Source organism: Elgaria multicarinata, chromosome 11, assembly GCF_023053635.1.
Source record: "Elgaria multicarinata webbii isolate HBS135686 ecotype San Diego chromosome 11, rElgMul1.1.pri, whole genome shotgun sequence".
Lineage (NCBI taxonomy): Eukaryota > Metazoa > Chordata > Lepidosauria > Squamata > Anguidae > Elgaria > Elgaria multicarinata.
Window position 1 is genome coordinate 35585089 of NC_086181.1, and position 13657 is coordinate 35598745.

Below are 13657 nucleotides of genomic sequence, written 5' to 3' on the forward strand. Positions count from 1 at the left end.
TACAATGTGCATGTATCTTATAACTAAAACATTCGGCTTCACACTAGAAGCTGATCCGCCGGCGCCTAAACTATATTCTTTTCTTTGCCAGTTGAAGGCCTTTTTATTTTCTCCGTATTTTATCACCTAAATTTAAACGTTGCTGTTTTAATTCTGTATTTTAATCCTATATCAATTTCTGCTGTATGGTTTTATCCCGGTTGTTCTTTTTATATTGTATTTTGTATTTGGGTTTTTAGATTGTTGGATGTTTTATTATGTTCTTATTGGTTTTAATTTTTGTGAACCACCCAGAGAGCTTCGGCTATTGGGCGGTATAAAAATGTAATAAATGAATAAATGAATAAATGGTTTTTAAGAGACCTAGTTTTTTTTCTCTGTGTTCAAATTCAAAACACACACACAAATCTATAAAACAAGGAATATTCTTAACTGAAAGCAATTGGTGGCTGTATGTTTGTTTATTTCTCACATGCTGGTTGTAGGACATTTTCTCTCTCTCCTGACCCCGTGTATGGATTTGTAGTGGCCAAAAATGCCACTACAATGACATGAGTTGGCACAGATTACTCATAACAAATTGAAAACACATCTACTCAAAAATAAGGCCCATTGAATTCAATAGGGCTTAATGCCCTTATCCTTTTTAACATTACCTTATACTGGGTCAGACCATTGATACGTCTAGCTCAGTATCAGATTATTGGTCCCTTGAGCCCAGTATTGCTGAGACTGCCAGAAAGTCTCCAGGGATTCAGGCAGGATTCCTTCCCAACCCAACTTGGATATGCAGGACGGGGGGGATAAAACATGGGACCCACTGCATGCAAAGCATATGCACTAACACAATGATCCATGAACACTACAAAATCATTTATCCCAGTAAGCTGCAAGAGCACTGACTATATAGCCTAAAAGGCGACTGTTTCAATTATGAACAGGGAAACCATACAGTCACCTTATGCCCAGTCAGACAAGGGGCCATAGAATGCTGAAGTTTTGATGGAGAGAGTTTATTGGGTGGGTATAAATCCAGCACCCCAAATGCAAAGCAGGTGCACTGCTTGCAGAGCCATGCCCCCGATGAGGAAAGTGGGAGAGGGGAGGCAGAATGGGCTTACTTGCGCAGTGTCCTCAATTTCCTGCCAATCCCAGGCCCACTGACTCTGAAGGCAAAACGGTAAGCCGAGAGAGGGAGGGAATTCCCAAGACAACACACACATGCCTACTCAAGGGGAGCCCCTCGCCCCGATGTTGGACAGGGAAAGCCCTATTGGCTCGCCCAGTGCAAACCTTTGGGTCAACTAAGCCCCTGCTGCTGCTACAGAAGCGCGCCGAGCACCGCCAGAAGCCTTCCCCAAATGAATCTGGGCGCCATTGGCGTCACGCCCTCACAAAAGCTGAGGCTGGTGCTGCCATCACCATCATGCAGCAAGCCTCCTCCAAAGGAGTCCGAGGCCAGTGATACTGGCGGTGCCGCCACAAGGCTCCTCGTGCCTCCTAACACAGGAGGCCGAGGCAGCCACTGCTGCTTGCTCTGCACCCGTGCCACAAGCCTCAACACAAGGGTGACCATATTTTGGAAACCAAAAAGGAGGACAACATTGTTGCCCCCCCAAGTGGGCGTGTTCAGTACCAAGGGGGCGTGCCCACCCGAACATAGCCTTGGTCACATGCCTGATTTTACAGCACACATTTAAGATAAATCTGTTCTACATAACATCTTAACGTTAAAATCACTGAAATAAAGAACAAGTGAGAGATTCGATGTATCTGAAATTAACTTCACTCACTCCTACTTTTGCAGCTTTTGCTATACTTTGAAGCTATACTCTATGTGTTACATTCTCCCCTTCCCTCAAATATCTTTTCTGACTGTATCTTCACTCATTGCAAGCTGCTGTTGTTGTAAACAGGGTTTGCTACTGGCGCCAGATCTGTTTCAAATTTGGTATGGCTAAAGCTCTACCTAAAAGTAGGGGTGTGCACGGACCCCCCGCTCCGCTTCACTTCCAGATCCGCCATTTTCGGATCGGGCCGCTTTGCCCCACCCCAGCTCCGCCCATTTCCGCTCCGCTCCGCTCGGAGCTCTGGATCCGGATCGGAGCTCCGTTTCCCGCCCCCCATAGGGTTGCATTGAAAGCTAAAAAAGTAAACAACTTTTTTTCTGTTCAAGTTAGAAACCTCACGTTTGGCACCATGACACCTCATGGAGGTATACACACGCACGCCAAGTTTCAAGGCAATCCCATCATCCCCTGATTTTTGGGGAATTTATGAAAATCGGGCACCCTATTCACAAAAGCTGAGAACATAGCCTTGGTCACATGCCTGATTTTACAGCACACATTTAAGACAAATCTGTTCTACATAACATCTTAATGTTAAAATCACTGAAATAAAGAACAAGTGAGAGATTCGATGTATCTGAAATTAACTTCACTCACTCCTACTTTTGTAGCTTTTGCTGTACTTTGAAGCTATACTCTATGTGTTACATTCTCCCCTTCCCTCAAATATTTTTTCTGACTGTATCTTCACTTCAAGCTTGTGTTGTTGTTAACAGGGTTTGCTACTGGCCCCAGATCTGTTTCAAATTTGGTATGGCTAAAGCTCTACCTAAAAGCTATCATGGTGCCAACTTTCAGCTCTTTACCTTTAAAAATGACAGTTTTAAAAATAATAATTTTAAAACCTCATTTTTAAAAAAAATCCTAAAAAATCAATGGATGAAAGGATCTGTTTCAAATTTGGTGTGGCTAAAGCTCTACCTAAATCCTTTCATGGTGCAAAGTTTCATCTCTTTATCTTTAAAAATGACGATTTTAAAAGTAATAATTTTAAAACCTCATTTTTAAAAAAAATCCTAAAAAATCAATGGATGAAAGGATCTGTTTCAAATTTGGTGTGGCTAAAGCTCTACCTAAGAGCTACCGTTGTGCCAAGTTTCATGTCTTTATTGTAAAAAATGACAGAGTTATAAGCATTTTTGTTAATTCCTGTTAGAGCTGCTCTTTGGGGGGGGGCAATCCGGATTTCCCCTCCCCCTCCCGGATTTGCCATCAAAAACCCGGACAAATCCGGGCGCATCCGGTCATATGGTCACCCTACTCAACACGTGCCCCTGTGAAGGAGGCTGAGGGTGCTGTTGTCACCTATGCTGCTGCCAGCCACTTGTTTCTTAGCATGGCTGTGAGCATTTCCTCGGCGCTGCACCCGCAGCAGCCACGATCCAACAGAGGCTGAGGGGGGGGGGTGCTGGGTGCAGCTGCTTAATATATGCTCTGCCGCCCCGTCCCCAACCAGTGACGCCATGGAGCCTCCTCCTATAGCTAGGAGGCATGTCTCTTTCTCCACCTTGCTTGCAATAGGCGCCCCGCGGCCACGTAAATGGGACGTGGGAGAAGGGCACTACTCGTGAGTTACTTTTACTTTCCTTGCTCAAACACCCCATTCACCCATACATTCTCTCTCTCTCACACACACCTCAATCATACCTCCTACTTGCTTCTTTTCCTCCTGCTGCTGCTTGATTCTTTTTGCTTCTTGCTTCTTCTTCTTGCTGCTGATTCTTCTTCTTTCTTCTCTTCCACCTTCTTCTAGATCAGCATTGGGAGGGGGTAAGCTGGAGGATGGAACACGTCCCCTGCCCCACCTCCCAGGCTGATTTTGCCCTTTTCTTGCACTGGGGGGAGGCAGAGGATGCTGCACCTGTTCCCGGAAGTGCAGGAACACGTAGAGCATCCCCCACACCCACCCACTCTCTGGCCTTCCGTTGCCATCTGGGATATCTTGCGAGACTTCCCACTGCAAAGATGGCAGAACTGTTGGGGAAAGAAGGCCATACCAATACCAACCGTGGGCTGGGTGCCCCCGTTTCTCCAGTAAGTTGGGCCCCAGCTCCGGTTGCTCCGGTTGGCCTGATTTCCCTAGAGGTTTCCGGAAATCCCTGGTGTCTATGGCCTGCTTACATAAACACACATAAAGAGCTAATAAATTATTATTTATTATTTCTTGAGTACATACACCTTGCTAACTGCTTAACAAACAGAAAAGTAGAAATGGCATTGTCTATGGAATTAACCTTTTTTTGAACAGTCAAGAAGATGATACAGAAGAAGAGGGGATAAAGAAATTAGGAGAATAAAGGGGGAAGTCAATACTTTTGACCCTTTTTCCTTACGAGCTGGTCAGCTCAATAATGTAGAATTTGGGGAGAAAGATGCAACTCAAGTCAGAAGGCCTGTTCAGACAACATACTAAGCCATGGTTAGGCCATTAACCCCTTTGCAGCAAATGGTAAGTGAGGCCACAGCTAGACCTAAGGTTTATCCCTGGATCATCCAGGGGTCAAACCTGTTCACCTAGGTTACACACAGGGGATCCAGTGCTCAGGCAGGGGTGAACCCGGGATGATCCCAGGATAAACCTAAGGTCTAGCTGTGGTGCCAGTGTGTTTAAACTGTGGTTATGTAGCAACCATGCTTAGGAGTGGTTCACATGACACACTAATGCATGGTTCACATGACATGCTAAGCCATAACATTTAGCTCAAAATGCTTAACCACTGTGGCTTAGCGTGTCGTCTGAACAGGGTCAAAGTGAGCTTCAGAATAAAATTTGGGACACTTCCGTGAGCTCTGGTTTTGCTGATTCACTCATAGGTACCCAGGCTAAGTGCCGTTGAGCTATTCTTCTTCCATGAGTGTCTCTAAACTCCTTTGAAATTATTTTACAAGGGGAAAAAACTCACAGAAAAACATTTTACAAAAATTCTTCGACAAATAGGCAAGACTGCCTACATATATATGTATTCCTTGCGATTCCCTTTGGATGTTGGGATCCTTTGAACAATCCTTTTAGATCTTGTGGAATAGCTGAAGAGAGGTCATCAAACCCTGTGTGGTTTTTGGACACTCAGTCAAGTACCTGGCTAGTTTTAATAATGGTGCTCTTCCTTCAAAAATGGATGCCAGACTTTTATGTTACTTTCCAATTTACCATGCAACTTCCCCAATGACATGCATCTGCACTCAAGCCAGGCCCCTCAATTCTACACAAAACTATGGGACAGCTTAAACCTTGAAAGATGTGGGAAAGACTCCTCTCTGAAAATTTGGATGCAAGCTGCCAGTCCATGTAGACACTTCTGAGAAAGATTGAACAATGGTCTGACTTAGGGTAATGCAGCTTCATAAACCTGCACATACTCTATATAATTTCACATTGCAGGACGAACTCACATAGCAGTACTCCACCATAAAAAATCAGCTATGGGGAAAGGCCAACGCAGGTACCCCCATTTTTTACCAAAAGGGTCACCAAGATGCTCTCTGCCATGTGGATAGGTTGTAAATGGTAATGAAACAGTTGGAGAACATTTAAATACAGCCCAACCACCACTAATATGTGTGGAATCAAAGAAGATGCTTGAGAGCAGTTACTCCAGGAAGGGAAATACAGCAAATATAAAATGTTCAAAGAGTCTAGCAAGAGAATTCAATTCTTTCACAGCTGCTCTACCTCTCAATGTATAATAATATAGCATTTGGGGAACAGATTCAACCCAGTAACCCAGCCTCAGATGCGCAACATGCAGGTGAGCTTCGGCTCTTTGGAGGTATAAAAATGCAATAAATAAATAAATAAATAAATAAATGATGTCTATGGCTACAAAATGAGGTTTGAGGTCACCACTTCAAAGCTGTTCATTCTTTTTCCTCACCAACTGCTGTCTAGTGTTTAACTCAGGTTGAAATATAATAACGTAACATTTGGGAAGAAAGATACAACCTAATAAGCCAGCTCCAGAGGCCAAGATAGAGAAGATCTCCACGGCCACCATGTATTTCCCCTTGGTGCTTAGGTAGGTGGGCACAAAGGACACCCAAACACTGCAGAACACCAACATGCTGAAGGTGATCAGGTTGGCTTCATTGAAAGTATCAGGTAACTTTCTGGCAAAGAAAGCCACCGTGAAGCTGACGATAGCAAGAAAACTGATGTAGCCCAGGACAAGGTAGAACATGATGTCTGAGCCTTCATTGCATTGCACTATGATCTGCCCAATGTGGGAGTGCATGTCAAACTCTGGGAAGGGGGGAGAGATTACAAACCACACTGCACAGATGCCAGCTTGGAGAAGAGAAGGGAGAATGATGACTGATACTGCCAGCCTCTTCCCAAACCACTTTCTCATTCTGTTCCCGGGCTTTGTGGCCATGAAGGCCAAAACCACAGTGATGGTTTTGGCCAACACACAAGAAACTGCAATGGAGAAGACGATGCCAAACACAGTTTGCCTCAGAAGGCAGGTCACCATCCCAGGCCTCCCAATGAACAAGAAGGAGCAGAGGAAGCAGAGCAGCAGAGAGCAGAGCAGGGCACACGTGATGCTCCAGTTGTTGGCTTTGACGATGGGAGTATTTTGATGTTGAATGAAGCTCCACGACACCACAACTGTGATTACAGAAAGGAAAAGAGCCGAGGAAACAAGAACTGCCCCCAAAGGCTCCTCATAGGCTAAGTAACTTAAGTCTTTAGGAATACACTGGTCCTGGTTCTTGTTTGGATACTGATCTTCTGGGCACTTCTCACATTGGTCTGCATCTGAAAGTCATAAGAAAATTCTCAGTGTTCCCTGTTCTTAGTTGATGTCTACTAATTTTAATGGTGACAAACAAAATTATTTTGTTCTTTAAGCACCATTATTGGGCTTAGACAACAAATGTGTAGTATTCAATTTTACCTTCACATTATTATTATTATTATTATTATTATTATTATTATTATTATTATTATTATTTAAATTTATATACCGTCCCATAGCTGAAGCTTTCTGGGCGGTTTACAAAAGTTAAAGTAATGGTAATACATTCCAATAAACACACACACACACACACACACACACACACACACACACACACACACGACAGAATTACAGTAGACATACATTTTTAAAGTTCTGGTACATTTTCCATGTGAATCGAGATGCCTTCACTTACCTTTCATTATTGAAATCATTGCTTTAGTACATTGAACACAATTATAGCAACAGATTTGTTGTCCCTCCCGGATCAACATGCTCTGTCCAGGGTGGCAGCTCTTGACACAGGTAGAACTGGGCAGCGTCTAATGGTAACCACAAGGAAGGACATTTGGCTAAACTTGTTTTTCCTCTCTGCTCTAATCCTCAATTACACCTTTTTTACCTTGGAACATTGCAACACCTTGCGACCAGCATCTCAAAATGTGAAGATGTCAAGGATATACCATCTGAGAAAAACCCATCACCGTAATTCCTGGTGATAATTCATCTCACACACCTTGTCACTCACTCTCTTCCCCAAACACACAGGTGGACAACTGGTAAAAACTAGATTGCCACACACTCACTTGCTCTATCTTTTCAGGTGGTGGTGAGGACTGGGCTTACTGGACCTAATTCTCACAGCCAACTAGAAGGAGAATACAGGTGAGTTTACAAGCACTAGTTTGCTTGTTCACCTGGTGGCTCTTGGGTAACTGAAAGGTGGTAATAATGGCAATAGTATTGACGAAAAGGAGTCCCCATTCCCATGGCAAGTAGACTAGGCCCACAAAACCCAAGTGATCCTCAACTTTTGGTGTTGGATTTGTAAGATCTAATCTCATGATTTTTATCTCTGAAGTTGAATCATCACTCCGATTCCAAAGCTTCTTGGTTTATCACCCATACCACCACTTCTGAGTTGTATATTGTCCACTCCATCATTACAGTTCATTATCCCAGTGATGCAGTTTATTCCATTGTCTATGCCTCTGAATCCCAAATAGCATGTTCTTCCTTGAGTGTACTGAAGGCCAAGTCCATGCATGTATATTGCCTTCATAAAAAATGTGAATTTTTCGATTGAACATCAGAATGTTGAGTTTCTTCCCTTCTAAGTGCATACAGATGTTATCTATTCCATGCAAGAGCTTTGGGTACTATTAATCATAGCTGGGTGAACTTATGGGAAGTAGATTAGGGATCCAATGCTGATGAAGAGTTTCTAATAGTCATGAGGGTGTTGGGGCCATAGGATGAATTATAAATATTTTAATAACTATTAGAATAACTCCTTTGCTGAGGGAACTGCACTGGCTGCTTATTTGCTATTGGGCCAAGTTTAAGATTTTTTCTTATTAGCATCAAAGCCCTAAACAACTTGGGACCAAGATACTTGAGAGAGTGCATTCTTCCTTCCAACCTGCCTGGTCATTGAGTTCTTTAGAGAGCATGCTTCTGTTGGTTCCACATGGATCTATGGCCAAGTTGGAGTTCACCAGGAGAAGAGCCTTCAGTGTGGTGGCCCCTTTTCTTTGGAATTCCGTGCCTCTAGAGTTCAGGCAGGCACCAACACTTTGCTGCTTCTAGTGCCTCCTGAAAACAGCTCTTTTCCATGAAGCATTCCATAACTGACCAGCCACCATTTTTATTGGTATTCTGTTTTGAAATGAACAATTTTAATATGCTGTTTTCATCTTTTAAAAATCTTTTTACTGTTTTTAATTTATTATTTTCACCACTCCGGAATCTTTCTTAAGATATGGAACGGTATATAAATACTGTAATTAAATAAAAAACATATCCAATGATAACAGCGTATGTGTGACTTTGGCTCTGCACTATTGAACATCATTTAAGATGTGTGTGTGATGGGGGAAGGAAATAATGTGAAACATTTGAATTATGCATTCCGAAGCACCTAAAAAGCATCACATTCCTATATATCTGAGATCCAAATACCTACAATTTAGCGGCTTCAAAAATGATTGTAACTTCACAAGCATTTTAATATGAATGGACCTAATACCCACTTTGCAAACTAATCTGCAAATGGGGATATATAATTATCCTTTATTTTTCACTCTGCTCCAAATTTTGTGTTGCAGTCCTCCAATCAAAACAGTGTGTACAGAAATGTATACATTCATGAAAACAGCTTACAAAAAGTCATTGTGGGGAAAGTTGTGTCAAATATGTGCAAAAAATGCCTGAGAAAGTGTTAATATTACAGGAAATGAAATAGATCCATCCGTTCCTAATCCCAACAAGTCAGATTGAGAACACCTCAACATTAAAGGCAAATTGCCTTGCTTACCCTTGGCTTTGTGCTTCCTGCTTCTTTTGCATGATTGTTATGGGCTGCACTACATGGGTGCAGAGGGTAACCATGTGGTTTGAATACTTCCCCCTGTAAGTGTGCTCCATTCAGTTCCATAGTGGCAGCACCATCTAGTAGGGGATGAATCCCACATTTTTTGGATATTATCACATTAAAAGTGGTTTTTTTCATAGCGGAATTTTCAGGGAATAGCTTGGGAAACATGCTGGTGGTTGCCGACATCATGTAATTGACCCTCAAACATCCCTGAGTGTCCAATTATGAGCGTGCAAAAAATCACCCAATTAGAGGAGCCCAAAGAAGACATGAGTTCGCATTCCATTCTATCTTTTCATCCACACATAAAAAATGATTATTCTCCAGATAATTTTGAACTTAATAAATCACATTGTTGGGTTTGTGTGTGTGTGCGTGTGCGTTGCCCAGGGTGAGGGGGGAGAATAACAAGCATACTTTGAGAAATAGGCATCTCTAACATATTTGAACATTATACAGGCTATGCTGATTGATGATGATGATGATGATGATGATGAATGAAGAGGAGGAAGTAGTATGTAAGTAACACCCACCTGCTTAAACTTGGGGTTCCACGTAACAGCACTTGCATTGATTTTGAACTCTTTGCCTGCAGGAGCTTGAGGGTCCATCTCTCCAACTCGGACTCTCTGGAAGGATTGGTTGGGAAATGTGACCAGGTTGATGATATCAAATCCACTTGCAAGCTCCCATTTCTCATTGAAGGATATTTCTTCCTTTGCACTATTGTTAAATCTGATGTTCCTGAGAAAAGAGTGAAGCTAGATTGCAAGAATACAAACAAACAGAAATACAAATTCAGGCCAGTCTTGGGGAAAGGCTTAGCATTCTGTCTTTGAAATTTTGCCAAGTTGTGTCGTGAGTACCATTTGTCTGGCATAAATCCACAAGATGATGTACTTTGCAGATACGCCACTTCTATTACAATAAAGTCTATCCAAAGGCAGAAGGCAGATCAATACTAACATTAATGTTCCTAACCTGCATTTGGGTTGCCTGACCATGGGAGGGCCATTGTAGGGGAGGGGGGAGGGGATAAGGAGACACTCCTCAAGACCTAGCATTGGTGGGGCTTTGTGTTGACACTGGCCAGAAGAGGGGCTGATGAGGCAATTTTAGCCTTTGGGGACCCTCATCTTCGCCTCTTTGAAGCATGGCTGCCGGCAGAGAGGCTCCCAGCAGAGCAATTCCTTTTTTGCTACTGCTGGCAGGGTGAATGGTCTTCTCCTGGAGGCAGCAGTTCTTAGGTTTGGCAGAACAGCAGCCAGAGGGTTGTTGCCCCATTGTTTGGATCCCTACTCAATGACCCCCCTCAATTCAGCACTCATTGCTTTGGACATCAGGGTGTGCCTGGGCCCCTTGGGCATGCCTATGTCTGGACACCAAGCCCACTTACTTACAGCACTTCTGTCTTGTTGGGATCCAGCTTCAGTTTATTAATGCTCATGCAGTCCATTACTGAATGCAAGAACTTCCATGGCTTCACCTGACTTTCATGACATTGGGCCTGTGCAGACAACACACTAAGCCATGGTCAAGCTTCCCAGCTTCTCCTCCCCATGGCTACCTGCCATGGCTGAACGTTCAGGAGGCTCCATTTCCCCCCATCTCCCCTTGCTCTCTTCAGGGCTCTTGATGAATCCATGGCATGGAGAGCATGTGCTACAGCATAAACAGCATTGTAGATACTGTAACTCCGGCCGGACATCGCCATTTCAAACCAAGGTCCAGGGGGTCTTCCCAGCTTCTCCTCCCCGCTTTCCTTCTTTGGCAAATAAAGTTTATATTGTGAGAGCGAACAGAGAAACACACTAATCCAGAACTGCTGGATGAAATAAATCGTTGACTGAAATGGATTGATGCTCCCAAGAAAGTCCTGAAATCCTGGCACCAGATTTGTATGGAATGTAAATGACAAGATGCCATTGAAAGTCCTTGTGGTGAGCATTGCCCCATTGGATGCAGCAGTGAAATCCCATTGAGCAGCTATGATCCATACCCTTTCCAATGGGCACTTATGAGAGAACTCAGCTGAGTACAAAACCATTCGTAAACCTTCCACAGACTGACCATCCCCATACACAAGGATCACAGTGATGTCACTCCACAAGGGGGCAGAACTACTTGGTAGCAATTCAAGCCGGAGCCTCAATTGAAACCCTCGATGGATGCAGGTAACGGGGTGGGGGGTTGGCCCACCTGTTGCCACCAGCACCACTGTCCATGCGGCGGCGGCAGAGCCAGGTAAGGGGGCAGGGAGGAAGTAGGCTTACCTGCATCCATCACAGGCTTCAATTGAGGCCCAATTGAAGCCTGTGGTGATGGACACAGGTAAGGGGTGGGGGTGTTGGCTTACCTTGCACCACCACCGGTGTCCATGCAGTGGCAGTGGAGCAGCCAGATCTCACTCCACAGAGCAGAGAGGGGGACGGGCGGGTCAGCCCATAAGTTCCGGATCAGACTGCTAGTGCTTTTGCAGCAAATGCAAGTGAATGTGTTTAAACCATGGTTATGTAACCACCAGGGTTAGTATTGGTTCACATGACATGCTAAGACATAGATCACATAGCATGCTAAGCCTTAATTTTTGGCTCAAATGCATAACTAGCATGGCTTAGCATGTCAGCTCAACTGGGTCAAAGAGATGTAGAGGTGTATGTCCACCACATACTAATGGCTCTGATGTCCAAATCCCTGGATAACCAGCAGCTTCCCATAGATATTAAAATGCATGAGGGACAAGATGGTCACCAGTGGAATGATCTAGAGCAAGTTTCAAGGGCACAAGGCGCAAGCAACTGGGACAACCTCTTGGAACTGACCCTGCAACAACTATTTGAACCTCACTTCACCACGCTTTAACTCCCAGCTTACAGAATTGGTTCAGAAGGATAACTTGGTTAGTAGTACAATAAGCCATTGAGAAAGTTACACTCCCATTATCTGTTTCCTGCCCTTTTATTGTGGTGACAAAGGCTAAACCAGGCCTAAAGCTGGATTGGAATAGATTTAGATAATCATTTCATTTTCATCCAAGGAAGCCTGGAATTGGACAGTCCCCTTGATTTTTATATAGATTTTTGCTCCCCTCCTTTGTTTTTAATGGTTCTACATTATTTTACATTTTATGATTATGTTTCATTGCTGCAGCTACCTGCCACGGCTGAACGTTCAGGAGGCTCCATTTCCGCCTCTCTCCCATTGCTCTCTTCAGGGCTCTCGATGAATCCATGGCATGGAGAGCATGTGCTACAGCATAAACAGCATTGTAGATACTGTAACTCCGGCCGGACATCCCCATTTCAAACCAAGGTCCAGGGAGTCTTCCCAGCCTCTCCTCCCCGGTGCAGCTTTCCTTGTTTAGCACATAAAGTTTATATTGTGGGAGTGAACAGAGAAACGCACTGGCCCAGAACTCCTGGATGAAATAAATCGTTGACTGAAACGGATTGATGCTCTCAAGAAAGTCTTGAAATCCTGGCACCAGATTTGTATGGAATGTAAATGACAAGGTGCCGTTGAAAGTCCTTGTGGTGAGCATTGCCCCAATGGATACAGCAGTGAAATCCCATTGAGCAGTTATGATCCATACTCTTTCCAATGGGCGCTTATGAGAGAACTCAGCTGAGAACAAAACAATTCGTAAACCCTCCACAGACTGACCATCCCCATACACAAGGATCACATTGATGTCACTCAATAAGAGGGTATTACTAATTGGGAGCAATTTTTCTTGGATTATCTTATTTGGTAAATATTGTGTCACTGTTGGGATCACTTGAGTCCAAGCAATGCAGATAGTGTTCTGCAGAAGCCGTGGCCTCAGGGTCCGAAGGAAAGTTTCTCCGCTGTCATCCTCTGAGATAATGAGGCCAATCCAATTCCATCCAAAATGCTTGAGCAGCCCAACAATCCCGACATACTGAGGATCTTCATTTGGGACCATCCCGTAGAAAGAAGGGAACTGATTTTTATCACTCAACACTGGATCAAAGGAGCCATAGCTGAGCTAGAGGGAAAGATACAGTGAGTGATTGAATGAATGAATGAGTGAGTGAGTTGGTGAATGGCATTCATTTCTTTCTCCTTTTTGGAAAGTGACACTGGACATGTGAAGGAAATGTGCTCGATTTTAAATGCTCAGTCCAGTTATTTGGCTGTTTTCATATTTGAGACCTAAACCATCATTTTTCCTGCATGTGGAAGCCACTTCTTTTGTGAATTCTGTTTTGTCACTAAGCTTTACCACCTCTCAGATCCCTCCCCTTCATCGACCTTGTTCAGATGACATGCTAAGCCACGGTGGTTAAGCATTTTTGAGCTAAACATTATGGCTTTGCATGCTATGCGATCCATGTCTTAGCGTGTCATGTGAACCAATACTAACCCTGGTTTAAACACATAACCAGTTTCAGTGGCTTCCCAACCCCAATTAACACTTGCTTCTTCTGTGCCACAAGAGTGTCGGCGAG

General features: G+C 43.7%; 1 protein-coding gene across 1 annotated transcript; it reads right to left on the reverse strand.

Annotated features, from left to right (window-relative positions):
- Nucleotides 1-5698: 5698 nt before the first annotated feature.
- LOC134405692 (vomeronasal type-2 receptor 26-like) lies at nucleotides 5699-7011 on the reverse strand. Its single transcript, XM_063136936.1, has 2 exons — nucleotides 7005-7011; nucleotides 5699-6609 (listed from the first exon to the last, which is right to left on the reverse strand). The coding sequence occupies exons 1-2, from the start codon at nucleotides 7009-7011 to the stop codon at nucleotides 5699-5701; spliced, it is 918 nt and encodes a 305-aa protein (XP_062993006.1).
- Between the last annotated feature and the right edge of the window lie 6646 nt (nucleotides 7012-13657).